General features: G+C 51.5%; 3 protein-coding genes across 3 annotated transcripts; all 3 read left to right on the plus strand.

Annotated features, from left to right (window-relative positions):
- Positions 1–7639: 7639 nt before the first annotated feature.
- On the plus strand, positions 7640–8790 carry MIND_01337300 (uncharacterized protein; the record flags this gene model as incomplete). Its single annotated transcript, XM_037369818.1, has 4 exons — positions 7640–7657; positions 7708–7994; positions 8047–8708; positions 8762–8790. 4 exons carry the CDS (start codon positions 7640–7642, stop codon positions 8788–8790), a joined length of 996 nt encoding a protein of 331 aa, XP_037213814.1.
- Positions 8791–14123: 5333 nt separating this feature from the next.
- On the plus strand, positions 14124–15640 carry MIND_01337400 (uncharacterized protein; the record flags this gene model as incomplete). The annotated part of the gene is made up of 6 exons (XM_037369819.1): positions 14124–14396; positions 14452–14499; positions 14553–14747; positions 14796–15216; positions 15272–15530; positions 15583–15640. The coding sequence occupies exons 1-6, from the start codon at positions 14211–14213 to the stop codon at positions 15638–15640; spliced, it is 1167 nt and encodes a 388-aa protein (XP_037213815.1). The 5' UTR covers positions 14124–14210.
- Positions 15641–18336: 2696 nt separating this feature from the next.
- On the plus strand, positions 18337–21527 carry MIND_01337500 (uncharacterized protein; the record flags this gene model as incomplete). The annotated part of the gene is made up of 9 exons (XM_037369820.1): positions 18337–18354; positions 18406–18936; positions 18984–19377; positions 19426–19628; positions 19684–19824; positions 19876–20153; positions 20201–20642; positions 20692–20853; positions 20898–21527. 9 exons carry the CDS (start codon positions 18337–18339, stop codon positions 21525–21527), a joined length of 2799 nt encoding a protein of 932 aa, XP_037213816.1.
- Positions 21528–23015: the final 1488 nt, after the last annotated feature.

Consider the following 23015-nt stretch of genomic DNA (forward strand, 5'->3'; position numbering starts at 1 on the left):
CTCATTCTCCTCGACGAACCGGAGTCGAAACTCGGAAACGAACGAGCCCCAGGACGGAAACGGAAACGGGGCTTTGCTTCCGTGGCGCTCCGCCCATTGCTGAGCGGGTCCTTCTGCCATAAACGACATGGCATAGCGGACAGCCTTTTCCTCGCTCGCCTCTCCGTTGACCACGAAGGCCTCAGGGGCAAGGCGGGCGTAGGTGCGGACCGCGTAGAGGAACGCGCGGCCGCGTTTCCGGTCGCCGTTGAAGGTGAACGGGGGGTTTGGTCGCAAGACCAATTTTGAGGCGAGGTTGATGTCGCCAAAAAGGGCTTCGGAGTCGCCCTGGACCGGAGTCGGAGTCGGAATCGACGTCTCCGGCGATGGTCTTTGGGGTCCGCCAGCATTATTAGCGGCGGCAGCGGCAGCGGAAGCCTGGTTGGTGAGTAAAGCAAGGGCCTCAGTTAGGCTATCGATTTTCGCCTCGAGTGAGTCCAGCCGGGCGTCTGCGGTAGGAGTGACTCCGGACGGCATGACGGGTGCGGGGACCACAGGAGTAGAGGAGGAGGGGACAAGTGGCAGGGGGCGGTGACGAGGGCGGAACGGACTCGTACTCCGAGCCTGAGTCAGCGCCGAACCTGGCAATCTTGTCCGGTTGATCCCGTAGAGAGTTTCTTCTGCTGTAAGGGCAACCCCGGAGGCCTGAGATCAAGGTCCTAGCAGGGGAGGATCCAAAGCGTGAACATTGGTAAGCGAATACAAATGAAGCTGACCTAGCAGGGGAGGATCCAAAGAGAAGAAACTCTAAGGGTCCGCCTGCTAGGTAGCTGACTATATACTGCTTGTCCGTAGCTGCCGCTGTCGGGCACAGAAGGCTTGGGCGGCGTCGCAGGCGAGGTCCCAGGGCGACCGTCGGGAGGGCGTTGACGGATCGGTGATTGTGCGGGCGAGATGGAGGGCCGGACCGGAGACGGAACCGGAGTCGGACCGGAATCGGAGGCGTCTCCGAGGGGCCGAAAGGGAGGTTCCCCTGACACGAGGGGCCAAAAGGGAGGTTCCCCTGACAAACAGCACCAAAGTGTACCTAATATATTGAAAGTAAGTGACAAATTGCCATTATATATGACACATTGGGGTAATAATAATATGACACCACTTTTTGACAAATATTTGGGCTCAAATGAGGTCCACTTATTGCTTACAAAACATGGTCAGAAAGGAGGTAGTCACAATATATACTATATGTGATACTGAACTTGATTTCTTGTAAATCAGATCCAATTTTTGCAACTTTTATTGACTTACAGTATCAGTGGCACTGATAACATCCAGTCTTGTCATTTTTGCCTAACTGAATAATTGGTGGAAGTAGCAGTGAATATCAAGTCCAGCATGTAGAGGCCCTAGGGGGTGAATAATACAATACAGGCCATCTACACCCCCAACCCCAAGGTATGTCAGTCTGATATATTAGGACAATCTTAGTATGATGTTAGTATAAAACATCACTCTGAATTATTGGGGACCTCTAGCTGATATTCCCCTCTTGACATCCATTTGAAATATTGAATAGTATCAGCCTGAAATAAAGTGCTAATATCAAGATGACTTTATGTCAAACCTCAAGACAAACTCATTGTAAGCATCACCAAATATATATTTCTAAGATAAAAAACTAAAATAAAAATAAAAATCACTTTTTAGCTCTCTTTCTCCTTCTACCCATTTGCCTGTCTTCAAGTGTGGGCCTCCCCTGTTTGACACCACTAGCTCCAGAAGCCCGAGGAACATAATCAGCATCATCAATGTCATCCTCCTCACTGGAGGATGACCTCTCCTCCTCCTCATCTTCTTCTAAACCTGAAGCCTCTTCATCAACATCATCTAGCTGCATGTGTGCAGCCTCATTCTCTTGGTGAGCCATCTCTCCAATATTATCTGCTTCCTCTAAAGCCATCACAGTCTTCTGTTTCTTTTGAGCTGCTGTTTTGCGCTGTTTTGCCGTTGTCTTCTCACGTGCCGTCAATCATGCAGACTTTGCCTTTTGGGCAATTTCATGATGGAATTGACGGCGGTTAATTTGAAGTGGTCGGAGTTTGGAGAGCATTGGTGGGAGAACTCGGAGAAGCTCCACAAAGTTATGTGTGGAACCCATGTTCAACACAAATTTGTCATCGTCAACATGCTGGATTAGGGATATATCTCGGGTGGTTTCCGTGCGCTCTTGGCGCTCTTTCCCCATCACTGCTGGCTGACAGCCTCCAAGACGGCAGTCATGTTGGACAGAGCAGCTGAACTCCAGTTCCGATCCCAAAACCACCAGGTAGGAGGTGAGATGATCTTCTGTGATTTCCACTCTGGATGGACGACAGACAACAGGCCAATCGAATTCAGGAGGCTCTAGCCCAAGAAAATACAAGGAGGATCCAAAGAGAAGGAACTTGAATATACTAACCCATTTCATTCAATTCTGCTGGTCATGGTAGTCCAATTGTCTTAATATGGTCTGATATGAGAATACCTTTAGGCTATCTACTTTTCTGCAGTTTCTCTGCCTTAAATTGAATTAAGAACACTGATCAGTGATGACCTGATGGCGGGGTAAGGAATACATACACATAACTGCTATTGCATATAATATTAACAATGTAGCCATAATGGGTTAGTTGATTATAAATCAAAAAGTTTTAGAATAGTTATTAGTAAGGTCTATAGGTAGGTTGAGTGTTGGACATTGAGGTCAATGTATGAGGGTAACTGAATGTCTACTGAGGCCCTGTACTGTAATCAGTTGTGGTTCTGGCATGTGCTATAAGGTAGCTGAATAGAGGGTATGTACATATAAAGCAAAGGAGAGTGCATTTGCTATTACAATGCACTCTTGACTTTATCATTTCCGCTGTCACCTGGAAATGGGAATTTATGGGGCTGTAAGGGCAACCCTGGAGACTCCGACAAAAGCCTAGCAGGGGAGGATCCAAAGAGAAGAAACTCTAAGGGTCTGCCTGCTAGGGTGCCAACTATATACTGTTCGTCCGTAACTGCCGACGTAGAGCGCAGAAGTCCTGAGCGGCATCACAGGCTCTGTCCCAAGGTGATCGTTGGGAGGGTCTTGACGGATTGGTGATTGTGCGGGCAAAGGAGGCAAAGGACGAGGGTCAGGGTAGGTCGGAGCGTCCGAGGGGGGGGCTGGTCGGATGTGCCTCGGATGCGCTTGGACGGTCCGAAGGAGGCCGAAGTGGGGGTTCCCCTGACAGGGGCAAAGGATCGGACGATCGCTGGATAAAGCTTAGCACGAGTGTCAATACCCGCGGATGTCATCGCAGGTACCCGCAGGAAAACATCTATGGGTTATAAGAAGAGCCTTGCACATATGGATGCCACTCGCAGCCGTAGCCCTGGGTCTACAGCACCTGTCGATGGGTACCCATTACTGTGCCGTTGGCAATCCAGGAAGTGGTTTCAACAGCATGGTTACAGGAATCAGCCACCTTACATCAGTGCTAGTCAAATATAATTATATTATTCTAAAAAAAAAAGCACTAGACAGGCTGGGGCTACACCCCAGCTTCACATGTTGTTTCACAATTTTTTGCAGACTGAATGTGCCAATTTTATTCATGAGTTTATGAAATATCAAGGTCTGCATGCCCTCTATACTGATATTACAGCCAAGAACAACATCACAAATAGCCTTAGATTGGACTTGTTTATGGTACTTGATGTAAAATCTTGATTTTACAGCTTTGTGTCCCAATTAGACTTTACAACTTTTCTTACCAAATTAGGGTTTCAACAGCAGCGGTCCCAAAAGTGGAAATGTGGAGTAAATAAATTGCTAAAGCTGATGCCAAACATGTGCATACATTCACACGACATCTGCTTAATATAAGAGTAATACTTCAGGTATTCTAATCATATTAGGGTGCAGTTTTTTGATCCGGTTTACAAACCGGTTTATAAACCAGTGTTTATAAACACTGGTTTGATAAGATTTCACTGGGTCCCTGGTTTATAAACCTGGTGAGTCACATGATTGAAGTGATCTGGCTACTGCCAGCTGATCTAGCAGCAGGAAAAAGTGGGTTTCCTGTTAAGAGCCGGTGACAGCCGCAATGATTGTATCATTTGCCAGGGCTGGCAAGGCTCTCAACAGGCCTTAAAATAGCTTTCACTTGGTTTTTTGTCTTGTACCACAATTGCATAGTTGTTGTAATTCAATCAAACACATGTTAAGAGTTTGCAAGAAGATGAGCAGTCTTTTAGGAACTTGGGAAGCACTAAACAATTCTGTTGTCAATATCATATCATATTCAGCCTGGCAGCTAGCTAGCTGGAGATCTGGGGCTTCACTAATAAGTGAATGCATTGCATTCTCAGTGCCATATTCAATGGGAGATAGGATGATACACACTGGAGCCTTAGATTAGAGTAGCTCAACTTATAAATCCATTAGTGCTGGTCAAATATAATTATATTCTGATAGCATACTTAAGGTATTCTAATCATATCATATTCAGATCTCCAACACAATGGTATATTTGTAGTATAGGATAATTATATTCAGCTGCAAAATATGAATACTATGTTATAGTCAACTATAATCTAGTATGCATATCTCTGGATATTTTCTTTTGACATATTTGCTTTCACAAAATTAAAAGCCTAAAAAATCCTGTAATCTTCAAGTTTCAGCGCATACTTTGGCAGTGATATCATGTCATACAGACTCACAATCAGCCCAAAGGCACTGGCAGGCTAAAGGAAAGAATAGGGGAAAATGATCTTGGTGACACATTGACCCAATCAAACACGTGTAATTTATCAGCGCCTAGACACATGTCATGTCGGCTCTTGCTTCTAACCGCCATCCACTCGATGGAAGCAACGGCAGTTGGTCTACGCCGTGCTGAGGGCCTATACTTCCGGGATGGCGGCCTCGTCATCATCGCTGAGGACACCGTATTCCGCATCTCGGGCCAGCACCTTGCGGCACACTCGTCCTTCTTCCGCGACATGCTCGAGTTCCCGGTCCCCGCCGACGCGGAGAGGATGGATGGCTGCCCCGTCGTGCGCTCGCCCGACTCTGCAATAGCGATGACGACGTTCCTAGAGGCAATCATGTACCCACGGTGCGTGCCCGTGCTCTGCCGAACTGCTCGTAATGGCCGATGCTAGGCTCTTCGAACCCCCGCCATCGCCCTACCACTTCGACGTCCTGGACGTCATCCTGCGCCTGAGCCATAAATACGACGTGGATTGGTTGCTCCGGCGTGCTCTGGACCATATGGACCCCCTCTACCCCACCACATTGGACGACTACGAGAGCTTTTGTTTAACCAATGGCCGCACTGCGGTCTTCCGTCCGCAGAATGTCCATCTGCACATCTCGGTGATACTTCTGGCGCGCCGGCTCGGGCTGGACTGGATGCTGCCACTGGCGTTTTATCGGCTTGCGATGTGGCGCGATACGCACACTATCTTGGAGTCCGAGTTAGCACCAGCGGACAAGGTGCGCTACGTCGCAGCGCTCGGCGACTTGCAGGGCATGTGGCGCAGCAAGGCACTCGCTTTCTTGTGGGACCCGCTCGAAATCGATGGGTGCACCAACCGCGTCTATTGTTCGCCACGGCGCACCATGTACCGTCGCAGAGCAGAGGACCAGCGGCTGACGGCAAAGGGTAGGTATATCATGCCACTGAGCCTCTGGGCGGACGACGCGTTCAACCCCATGACACAGCAAGACATGATTTGTGCAACCTGTGTCGCGGAAATGAAGCGCATCAAGCGCGCTGCGGACGAGGCGTTCTGGCAAAATCTTCCTGGGATATTCGACCTTGGGGACTGGAAGACGCTGGAGAGGACCAAGACAGCTTTTATGAAGAATATTGCTTCACCTGGAACTTGATGCTGCAGCCCCAACCGCAAACGAAACTTCTTGTTTCCAGCTTGAATTCGATGTAAAGTGTTAAACTTGAAGTTATATGAGATTCCCTAGTCTGAACAGGAGGCCAATCTCCCGCCGGCGGGGAAGAAGAGAATTTGGGCTGCGGGCAGTTATCAAAGGGCATCTTGATTCAGAATGAACTTGGTCTATATGGCGGTTTCATTGGGGAGGATGACAGTGACCAGCACAACAACTTCCAAGGGTTGCCACGGACGGTGTCGGCCCTCGGGCCGACCGTGAGAAGAAGCTGCTACCGATAATATACACGCAGCCCTAATGTGGCTTGCATTGCTGCACTCGCTCAGACCGTGACGCCTGTATGACGTCGACGCCACACTCTGAGTGAGAGTCGACGTTCTCCGGGGGCGCCGAGTAGAGTGGCAGACTGATTGGACTCGAAGAACAGTTGCGCAGGCTGCTTTCGGAGAGATAGTACTTGCTTCGTCGGGAGGGCGTAGGGACGGCAGACTGCTGGCGGTGGCGTTTACGGCCAAAGTACGGCGATGATACGTCTGCCAGACAGCTGCCAGCGCCACGCGGCTCCGGGCGTCGTTTGCATGGCGTGGACGGGCAAGGCGCCGTCGGTAGGGCGGGATTCGGAAGCGCGGTTAGGCGGGAGCAAGAAGGCGTAAGTAGAAGAAGAAGAAAAGAAAAGCCGTCTGGTCACGCGTGACGTCACCCGGTCTTCGGGCCCGAGGGTGACGTGGCACTCTTTCCTTGCTTCCGTACTCCACTAGCCAGCGTTGGACCAACGGCCGCACAAGCTTGTGCGAGCTAACATGCTCCTTGAAGCGGTATGGTGTCCTCCGTGTTGCCGCTCTGTTGACCTCTTAGCCCTTACGTTAGCCATTAAGCTTACGTGCTCATGCAGCAAGCAAAGCATGCTCAGTTTTCGGTACGAAGTTCGCCCCCGCTGCATTCATTTAATCATTTAGTAACGACATGTTTTGGGTCCTCGCAGCGCCTGCAGTCGCCTCCCCGATTCGCTATGCATCTCTGCTTCCTCTCATTTACCTTTGTGGCTCGCTGCGACCAGGCTCTTCGTCAGGCGAAGCAGCGCAAGCTGCTCCCTCATTTGGCCATGAACGCGGGGTGAGCAAATCCGATCTGCAACGAGAATTGTCCATTGATACCACCGCGCAAATCTTAGTCAAGAAAATCAGCGGACGCTCGCAAAGACGTCTTCTCTTGTCGACACGTGCAAAATGTGGTCCCATTAGGCATTGCATCCCGCCTTTCGTCGGCCCCTCCGTTCGCTGGCGTGAGTCGTCTAACAACGCTACCTACAATCAACACTCGCGACAGTGACCTCGATAATTGTCACTTCGTATATTCACGGACGTTTTCCTCCAGGACAACTTGAATGCACGCTTAGTTGGCGGCATTCTCATGGCATATCAATCCGGAAACACGATCGCAGCGGCGCCACTCCGAGCTGTTTGTCTTGTCCATGCGTCCACGCTGTCAGCCCGCATTCGCGCCGCCAATCTCTTTGAACGCGGACTACAAGAGTACTTCGAGTTGCTTATCGCGATCTAGCCCGGGAACTAAGCTTATCGTGGGTGCCGAGTAGTCGAGAAGTTTTTTCTGATCGGTATCCTGGTTCTTCGCACGTCTTTTGCACGTCTTCCGCAGGCTATTTGTACTCGCTTGGCCACCCCCCCTCTCAACCTCTTCAACCAGACTTTGCCCATATTCTGTCCGGATAACATGCTTTCCAGTTATTCCGTGTGTTGCCCAGTTTCTCTATCCCCAAGTCCAGCTAACCTTGTTCCCAGCAACTAACCTCCATGCTCTCCTGTCTGCAGCTCGAGCACTGGTCCAGTGCTGAGTTGTTGAGCTCGCTTATCAAGATGTCTCGCCTCGTTGCCGTCGAGACCGGCAAGTCCGTGGCGCATGACGTTTGCCCCCAGGAAAGTCTCTTTCCGTCCACCACCATGGTCGCACCCCCCGCCTGCCCACGCCTCCCTCTGGACCTCGAGCGCGACGTCTTCGAACTCACCGCGATGATGTTCCCGGAGACGCGCTCCAAGCTGACGCTCGTTGCGCATCGCGTACGCAGCTGGTACGTGCCTTTTTCGTCCTCGCAGCCGCTTAGTTTCACCTTGGCATCACAGGATAGAGCCGCTCTCTTACAAATCCCTCTCCATCGCCAGTCTCCACGACGCGAACCGCGTGCTATCGATCAGCCAGTCCCCCCACCGCGCCCCCGACTTCCTTGCGAGCACCGTCCGCCGGCTGGTCCTCTCCCGCGAGAGCCACTTCCCGACGCGAATCCTGGCCCTCTGCAGCGGCATCACGCATCTAGCGCTGGAAGACGAGCTTCTGCGGGACAGATGGAGCGACATCCACGCCACCTTCCTCGATTTGGCCAATGTGCAGCGCCTCGCCATCGCCGCGAACGAGATCCGGCGGCGCAACACGCATGCGGGGGCAAATATATTTGCCCGCCTGACGCACCTGACTTTGCTCGACGTCGCCCATGCCGGCCTGCCCGAGTTCGTTGCCGCGTTGCCCGCGCTGACGCACCTCGCCCTGGCCAGCCCACCCGACTGCGGCACCGTGCAGGACTTCCTCGCGCGGTGTCCTCACCTTCGGGTGCTCGTTTTGCTTGCACCGTCGCCCGAATGGGCGGCCGATGCGGGTGCGAAGCCCCGGCTGCTCACCGACGACCGGCTGGTTATATTGGAGGCCAAAAGCTGGGACGAGGGCGTATCGGACGGCGACACATTCTGGACCGTCGCACAGTCTTTCGTGGCGGAGAAACGCCGCACCGGCCGTAAGCCCGCCGCTGCTTTTCTCCATGATGCCCGCCTGACATTATAAATGCAGATTCGTCGTTGTGTGCTGCCAGGGCCTAACAGCAGTGCCTGGTCTTATAAGTATTCAAATCACGTATCCTAGTACTGTATACAATTGTTTAAGAATAGATCGAGACCTGCTATATACTTCTCCCGAAATTGTTGCGCGCTACCTGCGATAAGGTAGTGGTGTTCATTTCTCCTGCCCGTGCCTTGAGCGAGTAGTGTGTGTGTTATGATTTACGCCATGGATTGCCTTACATTCTCTGCTGTTAAGCCTTGTCAGTGAGTATTACAGGTATACATTATCTCATATTTCAACGACTATATAATCTATGTTCTCGTTGGCCGCATGGTTGATCACTTGAATATGATTATGCTTGAAATATATTATGCCAAAATTTACTACATTTGGGACAGTATAAATACTCTCTGTTTTCCTACGAATTAGCATCTTATTCTTTCAACATATATCAAATATATCCTGAGATATGCATATTAGATTTTAGTTGAATATACTTATATTTTGCAGCTAATAATAATATGATTATAACTATACTATAAATGTATTATTGTGTTGAAGCTCTCAATGTACTATAAATAAAGTATGGGCAAGGTATGATATTCACATATCAATCGTAAGTCTGAATAAAACTTCAAATTTCCATATGAGGAGAGTGATCACATCAAAAGGCTGTAAGCATTATAGCAATAAAACAGTTTATGGCTTATTATTATCAAGACATTCATTCCATTATCCAGTTCCTCTTGATCTAATATCTGTAAGGGCAACCCCGGAGGCCTGAGATCAAGATCCTAGCTACTAGCAGGAGAGGATCCTCACTGGAAAGAACATCACAAATGCCGCAAAGGAGTTCAGAACCGGGACCGGAAACAGAAATGCCCTTGAGGGTGCGGCCGTAGAAGAGTTCGGGTTGCAGGAGGACAATGAGAGTTGTCGGAATCGACTCTGTGGTCAGGTCTCCAAGAGAGGGCATCAGGTCGACCCATATCGTGGCTGGGCTTGTGGTGCAGCATAAAGTCGAACCGGGAGAGGCAAAGTGACTACCGGGCTTGTCTCTGATTGAACTACTGCATCTTCCTGAAGTACTCCAAATTCTTATGATCAATCCAAATATCAATAGGATGTGTGGCACCCTTGAGGAAATGTCTATACTCCTCAAGTGCGTGGATGATTGCAAGCATTTCCTTGTTGTGGATTTCGTAGTTGTGCTGGACATCATTTAAGCTTTTGGAGTAGAATGCTTCAGGGTGCCACTTCCCGTCTGGGACGAATTGTGAAAGAACTGCCCCCATCTCATAATCAGAGCTGTCCGCCTTAAGTCAGAAAGGCCGTGTGTCGTCCAGAATCACCAATACCGGTGACTGCATCCTTGATCACTTGGAATGTGGAGGCCTCTGTGTCGCCCCAAGTCCATTGCTGGTCCTTCTTGGTGAGCGCGAAGAGAGGGCATGCGACGGCCAAGAAGTCCCAAATGAACCTGTGGTAGAAGTTAGCAAACCCAAGGAACTGCTAAACGTCATTCTTGTTTTCCAAAGTTGGCCAAGCAGAAAAACCTGTGACCTTGATGGGGTCCATTTCGATGCAGTCATTGGAGATAATGACTCTGAGGTACTCGATTGAAATTTTTTTAAACACACATTTTTCTGCTCACAGGTACAACTTGTGCTCTTGGAGACGTCGTAAGACTGCCAGCTAGCAAGGTGAGGCACAAGCCGCCGCTAGCGTGAGATAAGCTAGCATGTGAGTGCTCAGTCAAAGCTGACACTGATATCATCTCTTATCTGCCAGTGTTTCTGAAGGTTGGAATAGGCAATCAAGATATCGTCAAGGTAGATCATGACATCTCCAGAAAGGATGCAGTCCACTCCAAACATAATGTACAAAGAACTCACAGAGATCTGTTGGCTTTATTTGTTCTCTCAAAACAGAGAAAAAAGTCAGAAACTCTGGGTGTCAACTTTTCTTTTTGAAAGCAGCAATAATACTGACTTACTTTATTCAATTCTGCTGGCATGGGCACACCAAATTTCTTAGCCGATATATTTTGGCAGGTCACATTTGGTTCTAAAGCAATCTGGAAGTTTTTTTTTGGAGTGTTTGGAGTAATAAACTTCAGCCTGCAGAAGCATTCCAAAGAACATGTGCTGAGTGCAGAATAGCAGTTAAATGCTGGGAATTAAGCTGAGGGGAAATGCTTTTATGATGTTTTAAAACCAGTGTGGGACTGTTACGATGGTGTGATTTACGAACACCTTTCTTCCAAGTAGAATACCCACTATAACACCCCTTTTTGTATATTCAATTATCTGGCAGGGAGTCTTCATCCAGCAGAAGCCCACTCCAAGGATACTACTTGTTGGTCAATAGCTAATTTATCAAATTTATTCTTGTTTGTCAAGATTCTGTAAGGGCAACCCAGGAGGCCTGAGATCAAGGTCCTAGCAGGGGAGGATCCAAAGAGAAGAAACTCTAAGGGTCTGCCTAATCAGGGATAAGACCCAGCCGGTCCACTCCGGCGCTGGTGTCGGGCGACTCAGTCCATCGCGGGCTAGCAACACAGAGCATGTGACGGCAGGGAACAGGTGCTCCAGTAGGCCCACCGTCACATGCTCCAGTAGGAGGAACACAAATGTGGGAAGCATGTGACCAAGAACAACGTGACGAGCCATTGCTGAGCCCAACTCGACACCAGGGGATTGGGGAGGAGTGCTAGGAGGTTAGGAGTAGCGCCTGGCCTGCAAGGGATGTACGATCGTCCCCTCTGCAGCCAGGAACAGCGGCAAGGAGGAGCAGGAGAGGCTAGGGTGTCCGATCACCCATTTGTGGGCCCACATATATAAACATGCTGATGAGTGCGGAGTGCGGACAGCAAATGAGCTCTCTAACTAATCTAACCCACAAAAACAACCAAACTCCACTTGTCATAGAGAGAGATATGTATAATGTCAAGTAGGAAAAGTCACAAAACCCAAAAATCGTCTTCTCCTTGTGCGAGAACAGGCCCCTGGGAACAGAGCCTTGGCACAGATATGTAAGGTTGTAGGGTAGATACGAGTTTCTTGCAAAAAACGTTGATTTTGTGTGCCCCCAAAGTGTACTATCGACGAAACTCCGCAATAGAGAAGTGCCAATTGATGCCCGGAGAGTTTATACTTGTTGGATCAGGAACTAACTGCCCTAACCTCTTGACCAGCAACCGAAACCCAATATGCAGCAACCGGAACTCTTGTATTCAGCAACCGAAACCCTCAACCAATAAATCCTTCGATGCAATGATACTATTTCAAAAGAGCTAGCAAGATGGATTGATGAGCTAGATACCTAGATGCACCTAGTAGAGCGGGGCAATCTGTGAGTCCCCCAAATACAAGACAGTGATATAAATACTAAAATGAAAATGATAAAATCGGGTAGATCTTGAGTAAGAAAAGTAGTCCATGTACATAATTGTATTGGTATCATTTTGCCATACGGCCAGAGTCGAAGATCCAGGTCCAGATGACTGGTATCGCGTGTATTGGTGTCAATGACCTGTGTAAATCTTCCGTATTCGCGAACATCTAGTTTTGCTTGTGATGAACCCCTTGATCTTGAGTAGAATAAGTTGATAGCTCTCGAATGACACCCATAACTCGTATCTTGTGTGTATGGCCTCAGCGGTGGTTATCCCAACTCTCCTGGCACAAATCCAGTATTCAGATGTCCAGTTCCTCATCAGTGTTTTAGAGTCGCCATTGATCGCAGGTCCAGGCCCTTGGCATTCTTGATCCTCCAGCAAGATCCGAAACCACATTCCAATAATGTCCGTCATCGATACCGACAGAGATAGGGGTGTCCCTTATCTAGGAGAAGTCGATCTCGAGTCTCCAGTGCGCGCCAAACCGAATATGCCTTTTGGTTTACATTCCCTTTGGGTATTTTGCATAGGATTGGCACAATGACGACGTGTATATTCCGGGGCAGAAGCATCAGTGAGGAGGTCGTGCTGGTCGTCGTCGTGCTGGTCGTCATGGAAGGAGAGGGAGAAGAACGTGATCGACAGCTGTCATGACGTGGTGATGGGCACATGGCAGTGTACACAAAAGACTTTGTCGCACACATCTGTTGAATTTCCTGGGAATGTTATATTGAGATACATGGCAAATATCACAAAAAGCCCAACAATGATGTCTCTTAGAACTATATAGCATATCACTTGGATATCCAGCCACAAGAATCAGGAGTATCTATTCTTGATCTCAAACTGACATTGGAACGTGATATCTATATGATTGCTCTGACAGATATTTCAGTGATATCTCTGGGGTTTTGGGGTGTAGTGAGAAACGGGCTCTGTGTACTTTTCTTAGTCAACATTTCATAGAGCGATCTGATAGATTTCAACTGGTTCTTTGGCAGATAACTCCCTAGCTGACCATTCAGGACTCATGTCAACTCCGAAATGTGCACTGAGCAACAAAATCGACGAAAATAGTCGTTTCCTGGTCTGTCCCAGACTGCGGCTTATCAATGCAGTAGCATACCATGTACTCTATTGCTTAGATCGTCTAAAGTACCACTTCTCTCTGTGCAAGGAGGGATCACCGACCCATCAGCCTGAGGCCCGAGACGACCCGATTCGAACCTTCAATCACCAACACTAACAAGGGACTGAGTTAACGGGGCCTTTCGATTTCAATCTACCCCACTTGCTTTACTTGCGGGCCCGACGATACGTCCGTTCTGTTCCGGGCGCATGTTCTCAGGAGAGACCTTGCATGGCCCGACCCGAAGCCTCACAGGAGCTATATACTGCTTGTCCGTAGCTGCTGCTATCGGGCACAGAAGGCTTGGGCAGCGTCACAGGCCAGGTCCCAGGACCACCATTGGGAGGGTGTTGACAGATCGGTGATTGTGCGGGTGAGATGGAGGGCCGGACCGGAATTGAGACTGGAGTCGAACCGGAATCGGAGACGTCTCCGAGGGGCCAAAAAAGGGGTTCCCCTGACAGTATTTAACACTTGATTTAAGAATAATATTTCCGGTAGTACCTAGAATTACCTTCATTATCTTCCCAATCAATTTGAGGCATTGCCAGAGTACAGGGTAAAAAGCCACCTATTACAGATTCAAATACTAGGAATGCGCCGGATCGAACGGCAGGTGCCCGGGCGGCCAAATATAGCGCCACGACGACGACGACGCTGCCGCGGAAACTGCCAGGGCAGCTCGAGACGGATACATATGCGCGATCGGAACAGTGGAACGCCTAAATGGACGGACGCGTCCAGGCCGCGGGATCGCGAGTCGTCGTGACAACAGCGCATCCGGCGCAACCCGAGCCGGGGATAAAAAGCGCCGTCGCGCGTCGCTTGCTGGTCGTGCACTCTTCCTACGCCTTCTGCACGTCTACCGACCCGGGGTCGCTTCTTTCTTTCCGTCTTCACACTTGTCACTTGTGCCGCGCACGATTAACATGGTTCACATCAAACTGCACCTGCTCGCGCTCCTCCCCGCGTTCCTCGCTATCACGAGCGCCGCGCCGATTCCCGGCCCCGACTCCGACTCCGACTCCGTTCCCGGCCACGTCCACGTCCACACCGGCACCGAGCTAGCCGCGCGCCAGTTCCGCGGCGGCGGATTCGGCCCGCCAGGCGGCTTCGTACGTGACCCTCAGGCTTTCATTTTCCTGACGAGGGAATTAAAAGACTTTGCAGTTCGGCGGCGGACCGCCTCCATTCGCGCCACCCTTCGGCCAGCCTCCGGTGAGAGTCCTTGATGCAGTTCGTGTGACGGCAGGTCCTGATCTGAATCGTAGTTCGGAGGCCAAGGACAGGCGGGACAAGCCCCACCCCCGCCCGGCGCGGCAGCTGGTGCAGGACAAGCCCCACCACCTCAGGCTGCCGGCGCGGCGGCCGGCGGCTTCCCACCGCCCCCACCCGGCGCAGGTCAGGCCCCACCCGGCGCAGCTGGCCAGGCCCCGCCGGCACAATCAGCCGGCGGCGCCCCCCCGGTACGTGCATATCAATCGTTTGATGCGGATGGCTGATAAATGTCGTAGACTGGCGCAGCCCCTCCGGCCGGAGCGGGAGCGGGAGCAGCTCCAGGTCCGCCGCCTCCTCCACCCGCCGCGGGCCAAGCTCCTCCTCCGGCTGGCGCAGCCCCACCTCCACCACCACCGCCAGCCGCCGGCGCAAATCCGCCCGCAGACGACGCGACCGCAGCTGACAACGCCGGCGCTGGTGCAGCAACTCCGCCACCTGCCGTTAACAACGCCGGCGCGGCAGATGGGAAAGCGCCTCCTCCGGCAGCAGCGGGAGCCCCTCCGTCACCACCGACGGACAGAACCGGAGCCGGTGCGGCCGCTCCTCCCAAAACCGGTCAGGCGCCACCTGCAGGCGCGGTCCCGCCACCCGCGAAAGCAGCGAGCGCGGCAGCGGCCGCACCACCGCCCGCTCAGGCGAGCGTGGCGTCCAAGGCTGGTGCGTGTTATGTTGTTCCTCAGGCTCTGATTTGATGTTTCACTCAATTGAACAGCTTCGGCAGGTGTGGCAAGCGCGACCAGTAGTAGCGCAGTAACCGTAGCCCCGCCGCCTACTGCCGGACCCGGTGCACCTGTAGGAGACACTTCGGCGGCTGACGCTGACGAGGACCCGACCGGCATCGATCCTACTGGGCAAGACGCTGACGACGGCGAGGCAGACGACGCAGGCGCAGAAGGTGAAGATGCCGAGGGTGACGATGTCAGTGAAGAGGACTCCGCTGACGAGCTGGACCCCGCTGAAGCTGCAAAAACGTGAGTCTCACACATTCCTCATTCCTCGGCGGACATTGCTCACCGACTTCAGTCCGGCCGACGACACGGACGCAGACGCAGAGGGGGGCGGCGATGATGATGTCGAATGAGCCATGTATATAATGAGTTGAAATCCAAAGGCACACTGGCAAGCCGAGGGCAGATGACGGCATGAAGGAAGCACGGATGATCGTGTTGTCAACAGCCCTCATCTTCACGTCCGCCATACTTATGCGCCAGTTCGATCATCCCCATCTCTCTGCGGGACCGGACGGACGCCTGCTTCGGTCGACGGTCATCGGTGCCATGGGAAGGAGGATAGCGACACCCAGCGCACCTTGCTGAGTGTAGCGCAGGAATATCCTCGCAGCCCTCGCACGACATCCCCCCCGAATCGTGGTCCTGACTCTAAGACCTGATCTCCCCTGCGCTTAAGCTTCTCGCACTCGCCACCGCCGTGGTCGGCCCGCTCGGCCCGGGCTCCTTCGACCCCACGCCTGCGACAGGACAAGGAGCGTGTCGAGGGACATATCAGCAGACCGCGGCTGCAATATATTGACAAACTTGCTGATTAAAGGTTGATGGAGAGCCAATTGGCTATGTATGTGCTTGCTATTGTGCCGACAGTCAACTTCGCTTTGAACTCACATTTTTGCAGCCTTCAGCTCCTCATCTCCACCCCAAGAAGATCTCCTGCGACCAGGCGGACGCCATGCTCCCAGCGCATCCTCCACAGATCGGTCGTATCGCACAAATTGCAGCCCAAAACACTCCACACGCGGTTCACCGTCGAGAAACGGATACGCGTGGTCCATACGATGCTCGCACGCAGACTCGCGGTTCATTATACGCTCGATTGCCCGTCGCGACTGGTCGATCATTAATAAGAAGACTATGAGGTCATTTATCACAAAATATTATTTACCTGTTGGCGGTGCTTGCAACGATAATGCATGGGGCAGATATATTTCGCCGCCCTCCGCCGCCCACCAGCCGCCCACCGCCGCGTCACCTAGCCCCATCGCCGCCCACCTCTGTCACGCTGCCGCGGCAGTCACACCAGTGGGTGGGCGGCGGGGTGGGCGGCGAAGTGCATGATTACGTCAGATCATGCACTTCGCCGCTCGTCGACGTCGATCATGATCAATGCCACTAGGACTTGGCGCCAACGCCATCCCTTGCGGTCTTGCAGCACTAGATGGTGGATCTGCGTGGCAGACACTCACGCTGACAGCGAGTGTCGTCTCCGTTGGCTTTTAGGGCCGCGGCCGCGGCCTGTCCGCGCGCCGCCCAGGGGTGGGCGGCGAAGTGCTCAATTTTAGCGTTTTGGGATTTTCATTGTATTGCATACTATTGGGTGTTCTGTACATGGTATTGAAGACCCCAATGCATAATTTGTAGTCATTGTGCTGCTATTTACATTCTAAGTAACTATAAATTTTTAGGGATTGTTGAATTAACATGTTACATCATATGTATAGCCCATATGTTGCGCGATGACTAGGGCGCAGCAGAAGAAGCCCAAGCAAGAGAGGATGCATTTGAGGACGGCACCAGCGACAGTCCATGGCCGGTGCCGGGCTGTGCAGCTTGAGGGCACAAGTACTGCCAGTACTGCCACTGGCAGTGGGGTCGTCGTTGAAGATGTTGGTGGAGTCTTGCAACGCGCATGCAAGCCCAGGTGGCGGCGGGCACTTGACCGTGGTCGTGGAGCAGAGACAAGATGTAGAGATTCTAATCACTGATCATCTGTCAGCGTCGACGCCGCCGGCGAACGTTGATGGCGACGACGACGACGGCGAGGGCAACGCAACATGCGTTCAAGACCCGGACAGGTGGCCAGCGAGGAAGGCAAGGGCCTTGTGATGACGAGGAGTTAGTCGCTGGAAGAGACCGGCGCCGCAGCGGCCGCTTACTGGGGTGGCGGCAGTGCTCCATCGCCGCCCTCCAGGTTTGGCTGGGAGCCGCCCTCTGTCACACCAGAGCCGCGCTCACTTGTGCGAGAGCCGCCCACCGCCGCGGCAACACTGCCACCAGCCGCCCACCGCGAAAAGAGGGCGGCGAAAATGAGGCAAAAAGCCGCCCACCGCCGCGTCCGAGCCGCCCACCCAAAAAGTCCAAGGGCGATGCTCGACGACAAAGCCACCGTTCGAGCCGCTCAGTGGCGCGTTCGAAAGGGCTCGTCGGGGGCTATCGAACGCCCCAAGAATGTCGCTATTATGTTAAGGACTTACAAAGATATTGTCTACAGAATTTTCGTGGAGCCGCCCACCAGCCGCTTCCGAGCCGCCCACCCCAGAAGCGGCGAAATATTTTTGCCCTAATGCATTGAGCTTTTTTTCATGTTTGAGCCATGTTGCTGTGGTTGCGCAATCAGGTTGGGCATGTATGTTGTGGTTCTCCCCTGTGCTTGGGGCTGCCGTGTGTGAAAATAGGAGTTGATGGACACTGCTTACTTGTCTGTGTTCCGTGGTTGTGCTTGAGGACATGTTGCTAGGCTATGGTGATGATGTGAGTTTCGCTTAATCGGATGATTGACCGAAAGTGGAAATCCCGCTATCGGATCACACTCAGGCTGTCACTCTCACATCAACTTGTCATCCAGCCACCATGACGATTCGCCTCAGGCGGGCTTTGGGACTTGGCACCGCCCAACAGTCTTTATAGACTGTCATAAGCGGCCTCAAATGCACTCGCTTGCTTAACTCCTCGACACCGCTCTTCGTTCGTACGGCCATACAGTGACGTGGCATCGCTAACGACCCTCCACAGACTTCTCGCCACCCAAAACTGCTCTCAATTCAATATGACAGCTCCCAACTCTGTGCGTGCTCGCCGTTTATATCATTGTGCTTCGCTCACAACACCCTCTCAGGTTGACTTTGCAAGTATCCTGCAGGCGCTGCAGCCGCTTGTCACCTTTGCCCAAAATCTGCAGCCGCAGAACACATCGACATCCAGTCCCACTGCCTCCCTTCTGCCCACTCAATCAAACTCTGCACCCCCTGTGGCAACCCGCTATGCGCGGTCCTCGCTCCCGACCGCCCCTCAAGGCTATCCGAACACTGCTGGAACTTCCTTCGCTGGAATAGGCTTCAACTCGCTGGTTCGAAATGGCATCGGTCCTAACTCGAGCATCCCCCGCTTCCCCTCCACTCGCTCCCGCCCAGGCTCCGCGGCTCTTAGCTCCGCAAACGACCGGCGCCTTTCTGCCGCCGAAGCGCATGGCCCAACAGCGTCTTCAAGTCAGCTTCCCATTCGTCGTGCCCGACGAGGGCCTGCAAGGCATGCGCCCAGCACAACATCAAATCCCCAGGCGGCTGCTGTGTTGTCTGTCCGACGCCATAGCGAGATCACGCTCTCCGCTACAGACGTCGCTATCCGGCATGTAGTCTTTACACCAACGGTGCGTCCTTCCTATGTCTGCTCCTTATTGTACTTACTTCCTTCAAGTCCAGCGCCAACCTTGCTGTGCCGCAAACATTATGGAACGAATTCCTTGAGTTTGGGACCGCCCATGGCTTAATCCTCGAGACCGTCGTATCGCAGGACATTACGCTCGGAGATATGACCCCCGATATCATCAATTGGCTCGAGGCCGGGCCGGGCCGGTGGAAACTCGGATCCTCGTCGACGGAAATAACGCGTTACTTGCGAACGCGACTGCCTTCCCTCCAACACCTGCGTCTTCTCAACAAAGGAACCGCCCGAGGTGACGGCTCCATCATGTTGGGACGCGTCACCATCGACTCCATGCTTTCGGTCAGCCAGATGCTGACCGAGCGGGCCTCCGAATTTGCCAAGCATGGCATCTGTCTTCGCGACAATCGCCTCCACATCTTTTGGGGTTTGTGCTTCGTCCCCACATCCCGCTTTCCACTGACTCCATTACCAGTCATCGCGAACAACAACGTCTCATGTGTTGCAAGTGTCGACAACGGCCCCAAACGCCGCCACAGCGCATGCATCCCTGCCCTCCAACATGCTCTCTTTTGCTCTGAAACGAGTCTGGGTGTCGCCGAGGACTGGGAAGGGCCTGCGGAGTGCGAGTCGGGTGGTGAAACGGACGACGAGTTTGAGATCGATGATATACTTATGGTATGTGCTCATTTTTCAGCAACAGAGTGTCAGTTGATGAAATCTGGTACACTAGCGGGACGACGATGACCTGGCAGCCACGCCGACGCCCCGACCTCGGAGGAACGCCGCCGGGGAATCAGCCTCGGTGGAGTCGAGCAACCTACCCAGCAATAGTGCAGCGGTGAATTCTACCACAACGGCAATCCGTCCACTGGTCAGTTTATCTCTCATTGAGCCGGCGAATGTGTACTGAGATGCCATCTAGCATCCTCTGTCTGTTTCGTTCCAGCTCCGCGGCCAAGGCGCTGTTTTTGCAGATTACACGCCGCCTGCCGGAACAGCAGCGATGCGTGAAGTACACTTCGCTCCTGACCTTGCTGTGGCTGCGACGAAGGCTGCGTCGGATGGGAACGTCCCTGCCGAGTTGATTGTCGAAGGCGAGACGAATGCGGACATGGCGCAGGACTTGATCCGTGTTATCAAGGACTGCTACGAAGACGGTCATTTTGATATGGTCCTGACGTCGGATCGAACGTTCCGTCGGTGAGTCTCCGTTACAATCTCCTAGCCAAACTGACTTGTCACCCCAGTATCAAGATCGATCCACGGACAGGAGAGAAAAAGAAGGTTGCTGATGGGATGGGTGTGGAACGAGAGGTCGTCTATGCTGCCTTCCAGTTCTTCACGCAAGAACACGCGGGCCAATTTCTGCTACACCGAGCCGACGATTTCTGCAGCATTGCGACAATTCCCAATCGGGCCATCGTCAGCGAGGCGCGCAAAGCTTCAATGGCTGCATTTGGGTGCGTAACCGCCCTCATGCTTGTTCACCAAATGGCACCGTCGCCTCTCATCTCCGGTCTCATTTTACTTCCGGCCTGCCGATTCGATATGCGCTGCTTCACACGCGCCTTCCTCGAAAAGAACCATCCTGAGCTCGCGCTGGACATCATGAGGGTGAAGGAGGCGGGGCATTTGGGCGACATCTCGGACCGGCAAATCCATTTCTCAGTCTTTCACCATGATATCCAGGTTCGTATCGACGCTCGACGAGGACTGAGTCATTTCTGAAACTCTCTAGGTCGCTCAATTCAATGAACGCGCCGAACCTCAGCACGAAGCCCTTCTCTCCGCGATGGTTTTAGCTGGTATTATCGGCGGGCAGCAGACGGACGGACCAGAGGCCATCGCATGGTACACCGGGCTCAACTCTCTTTGTTCTAATGGGTTCTCCGTGCTCGAGGTGCGATGTTCTTTAATATAGTTCCCCTCTCTGAACTCGGCCAGCTTCTCCGGTCCGCCCCAGGCGGAGTTTACTCCTTCCTAGAGACGGTGTATGGCACTATCATTCGAGATCCCAGTGATTTCATGGAGGCCGTCTCTGTCAATGGGCTGCCACGCCTTGCTGCCCAAGCGCTATCGGGCCTGGATAACGTGGTGCAAGCCATGGTCATGCGAAAGGTCATATCCGAATTCCTCGCTCGTACCGGAATCCCTAACCTTGACGAGTTCGACGCCATCCGTGGGAGTCTGAGCCCTCAGATTCAGTTCGACGACGCCGACGGCATCGCATTCCGTAGCCGGCTTGCTGCGTGGGCCATAACTGGCAGTCCCCATCTGCCATCGCGCAACGAGCTCAGCCAGATGAAAATTAGTTTCATCCTCCCAACAGAGCCGATCTATTTGGCGTGCGTTCGGAATACTGACTTCCATTACGAGGCCGGTAACATTCTGTTCCGTGCGTGCTTCCGTTCCGCCTATATTCCCTATGGATTCCTCGTCAAACTTTGCGCCAAGACATATCCCACGCTTGACGAGGCTGGCAACGCGGTCGCCCCATTCACGCTGGAGGAGGCCATCGACAACTGGCTTTTTTTGCAGTTCATTAACGCAATTGGTGGTCATAGTATTGCATAGATATATTGTTTCCTTAGTAGAATTTAGTCCAAATGGTTTTTTTTTGTGTTGACCAGTATTTGGACTGGAAGAATCGGAGTTTATGGCTTGTTGATGGAAATTGACATTAGCATAGCCACCAATGTCAGTTCCCACGATTTTTGATCGCAGCTGTCAAAGCTTGCACAAGGTATAGTGCAACAGCCACTAGATGGATAAGCTTGATATCACAGGGGGATATAGTCCAGCAGTATGAGAGTCATCTCACCAGGCCACAAGGGAGGAGGACAACAGTCTATGGAGATATTCACAAAATAGGCTTAAAAACATTTCTAGGGCCATTTTAGCTAATAGTATAGTCTCTACCTTAGATGAGGGGGGGATGTGGGAGGGCTTAATAGGTTCTTTCATCTGTTACTTGCCTGACAAAATCTGACCTAGGAACAAAGACTAACAGACAAAACACTGTTGGGCCAATTAAATCTAAATATATTATTAAATATATTACTATTATCATTACACAAGAGCTCATAAATTCATCATTGACTTATGAAGCTGGTGAGGGTCTGGGTTAGGTAGATATGGATATCTGAATAGCAGGCTAATATTGGAAAATTGCTTTTGAGTAGGTTAGTTTTCATACCTCTATAAGACTTGGATTCAAAGTGAAGCATAATATGCATACCTTGCTTTCCCATATATGCTCTTACCAAATCTCAAATCTTAATAATATATCCATGAACTGCAATCCTGACTCAAGTTATAATCTTTTGTGATAACTTAATAGTATTGAGGACAACCATTAGAGTTATCGTCACAGGTGACCAGAATACTCTGAGATCAATAAGTGAGGTATTCTAACAGGATTTTTTTTCCATCAATATATCTCATCTTGCTCAGTATTTACAGCAGAAACTCTTATAAATTGCAAATAACAGAATTTTGTGGAGCTGCATGAATTCCTAAGCTCTTCTGTGAAGTTTATATTCCTCTAGAAGATATAAGTCATATGCCACATTGCCCAGTTCATACCCCCAGATATATAAATATGTTTAAAACTCCATTATTCATAATTGCCTTTTTAGGTACACTGGAGGTGAGAACAAAAGTAAGCCAGAGACAGGTCATAGATCCAAGTTCACTATAATTTTAAGCATTTATAGATATAGGACATATATCATAGTATATTTTACTTCTTAACTATACATCCATGTAAAATCCTACTAGGTCATAAACTTAGGTGTTTAATTGTGCAGATCCTAAAAAAAACATTATTTATCAAGAGTTTACGAAATGAAATACTAAGCATAATCCCACTCCAAATGACCTCCAATTTGACTATTTACTCCGTAATACAGCAATCTAGAACTGTACGCCCCAGTGTCTTTAGTGAGTTTTCGGACAGTTTGCATCCCAAAGTTGAAGGAACAGTCTGTTCAAGAAACCGATTGTCTGGATGAAGGGGACCACCTACACCCCAGAGTGATTGAATGGCACGGAAGACTTGAT

The sequence above is a fragment of the Mycena indigotica genome, assembly GCF_014461135.1.
Source record: "Mycena indigotica strain 171206Taipei chromosome Unknown Mind.scaff0015, whole genome shotgun sequence".
Classification (NCBI taxonomy): Eukaryota; Fungi; Basidiomycota; class Agaricomycetes; order Agaricales; family Mycenaceae; genus Mycena; species Mycena indigotica.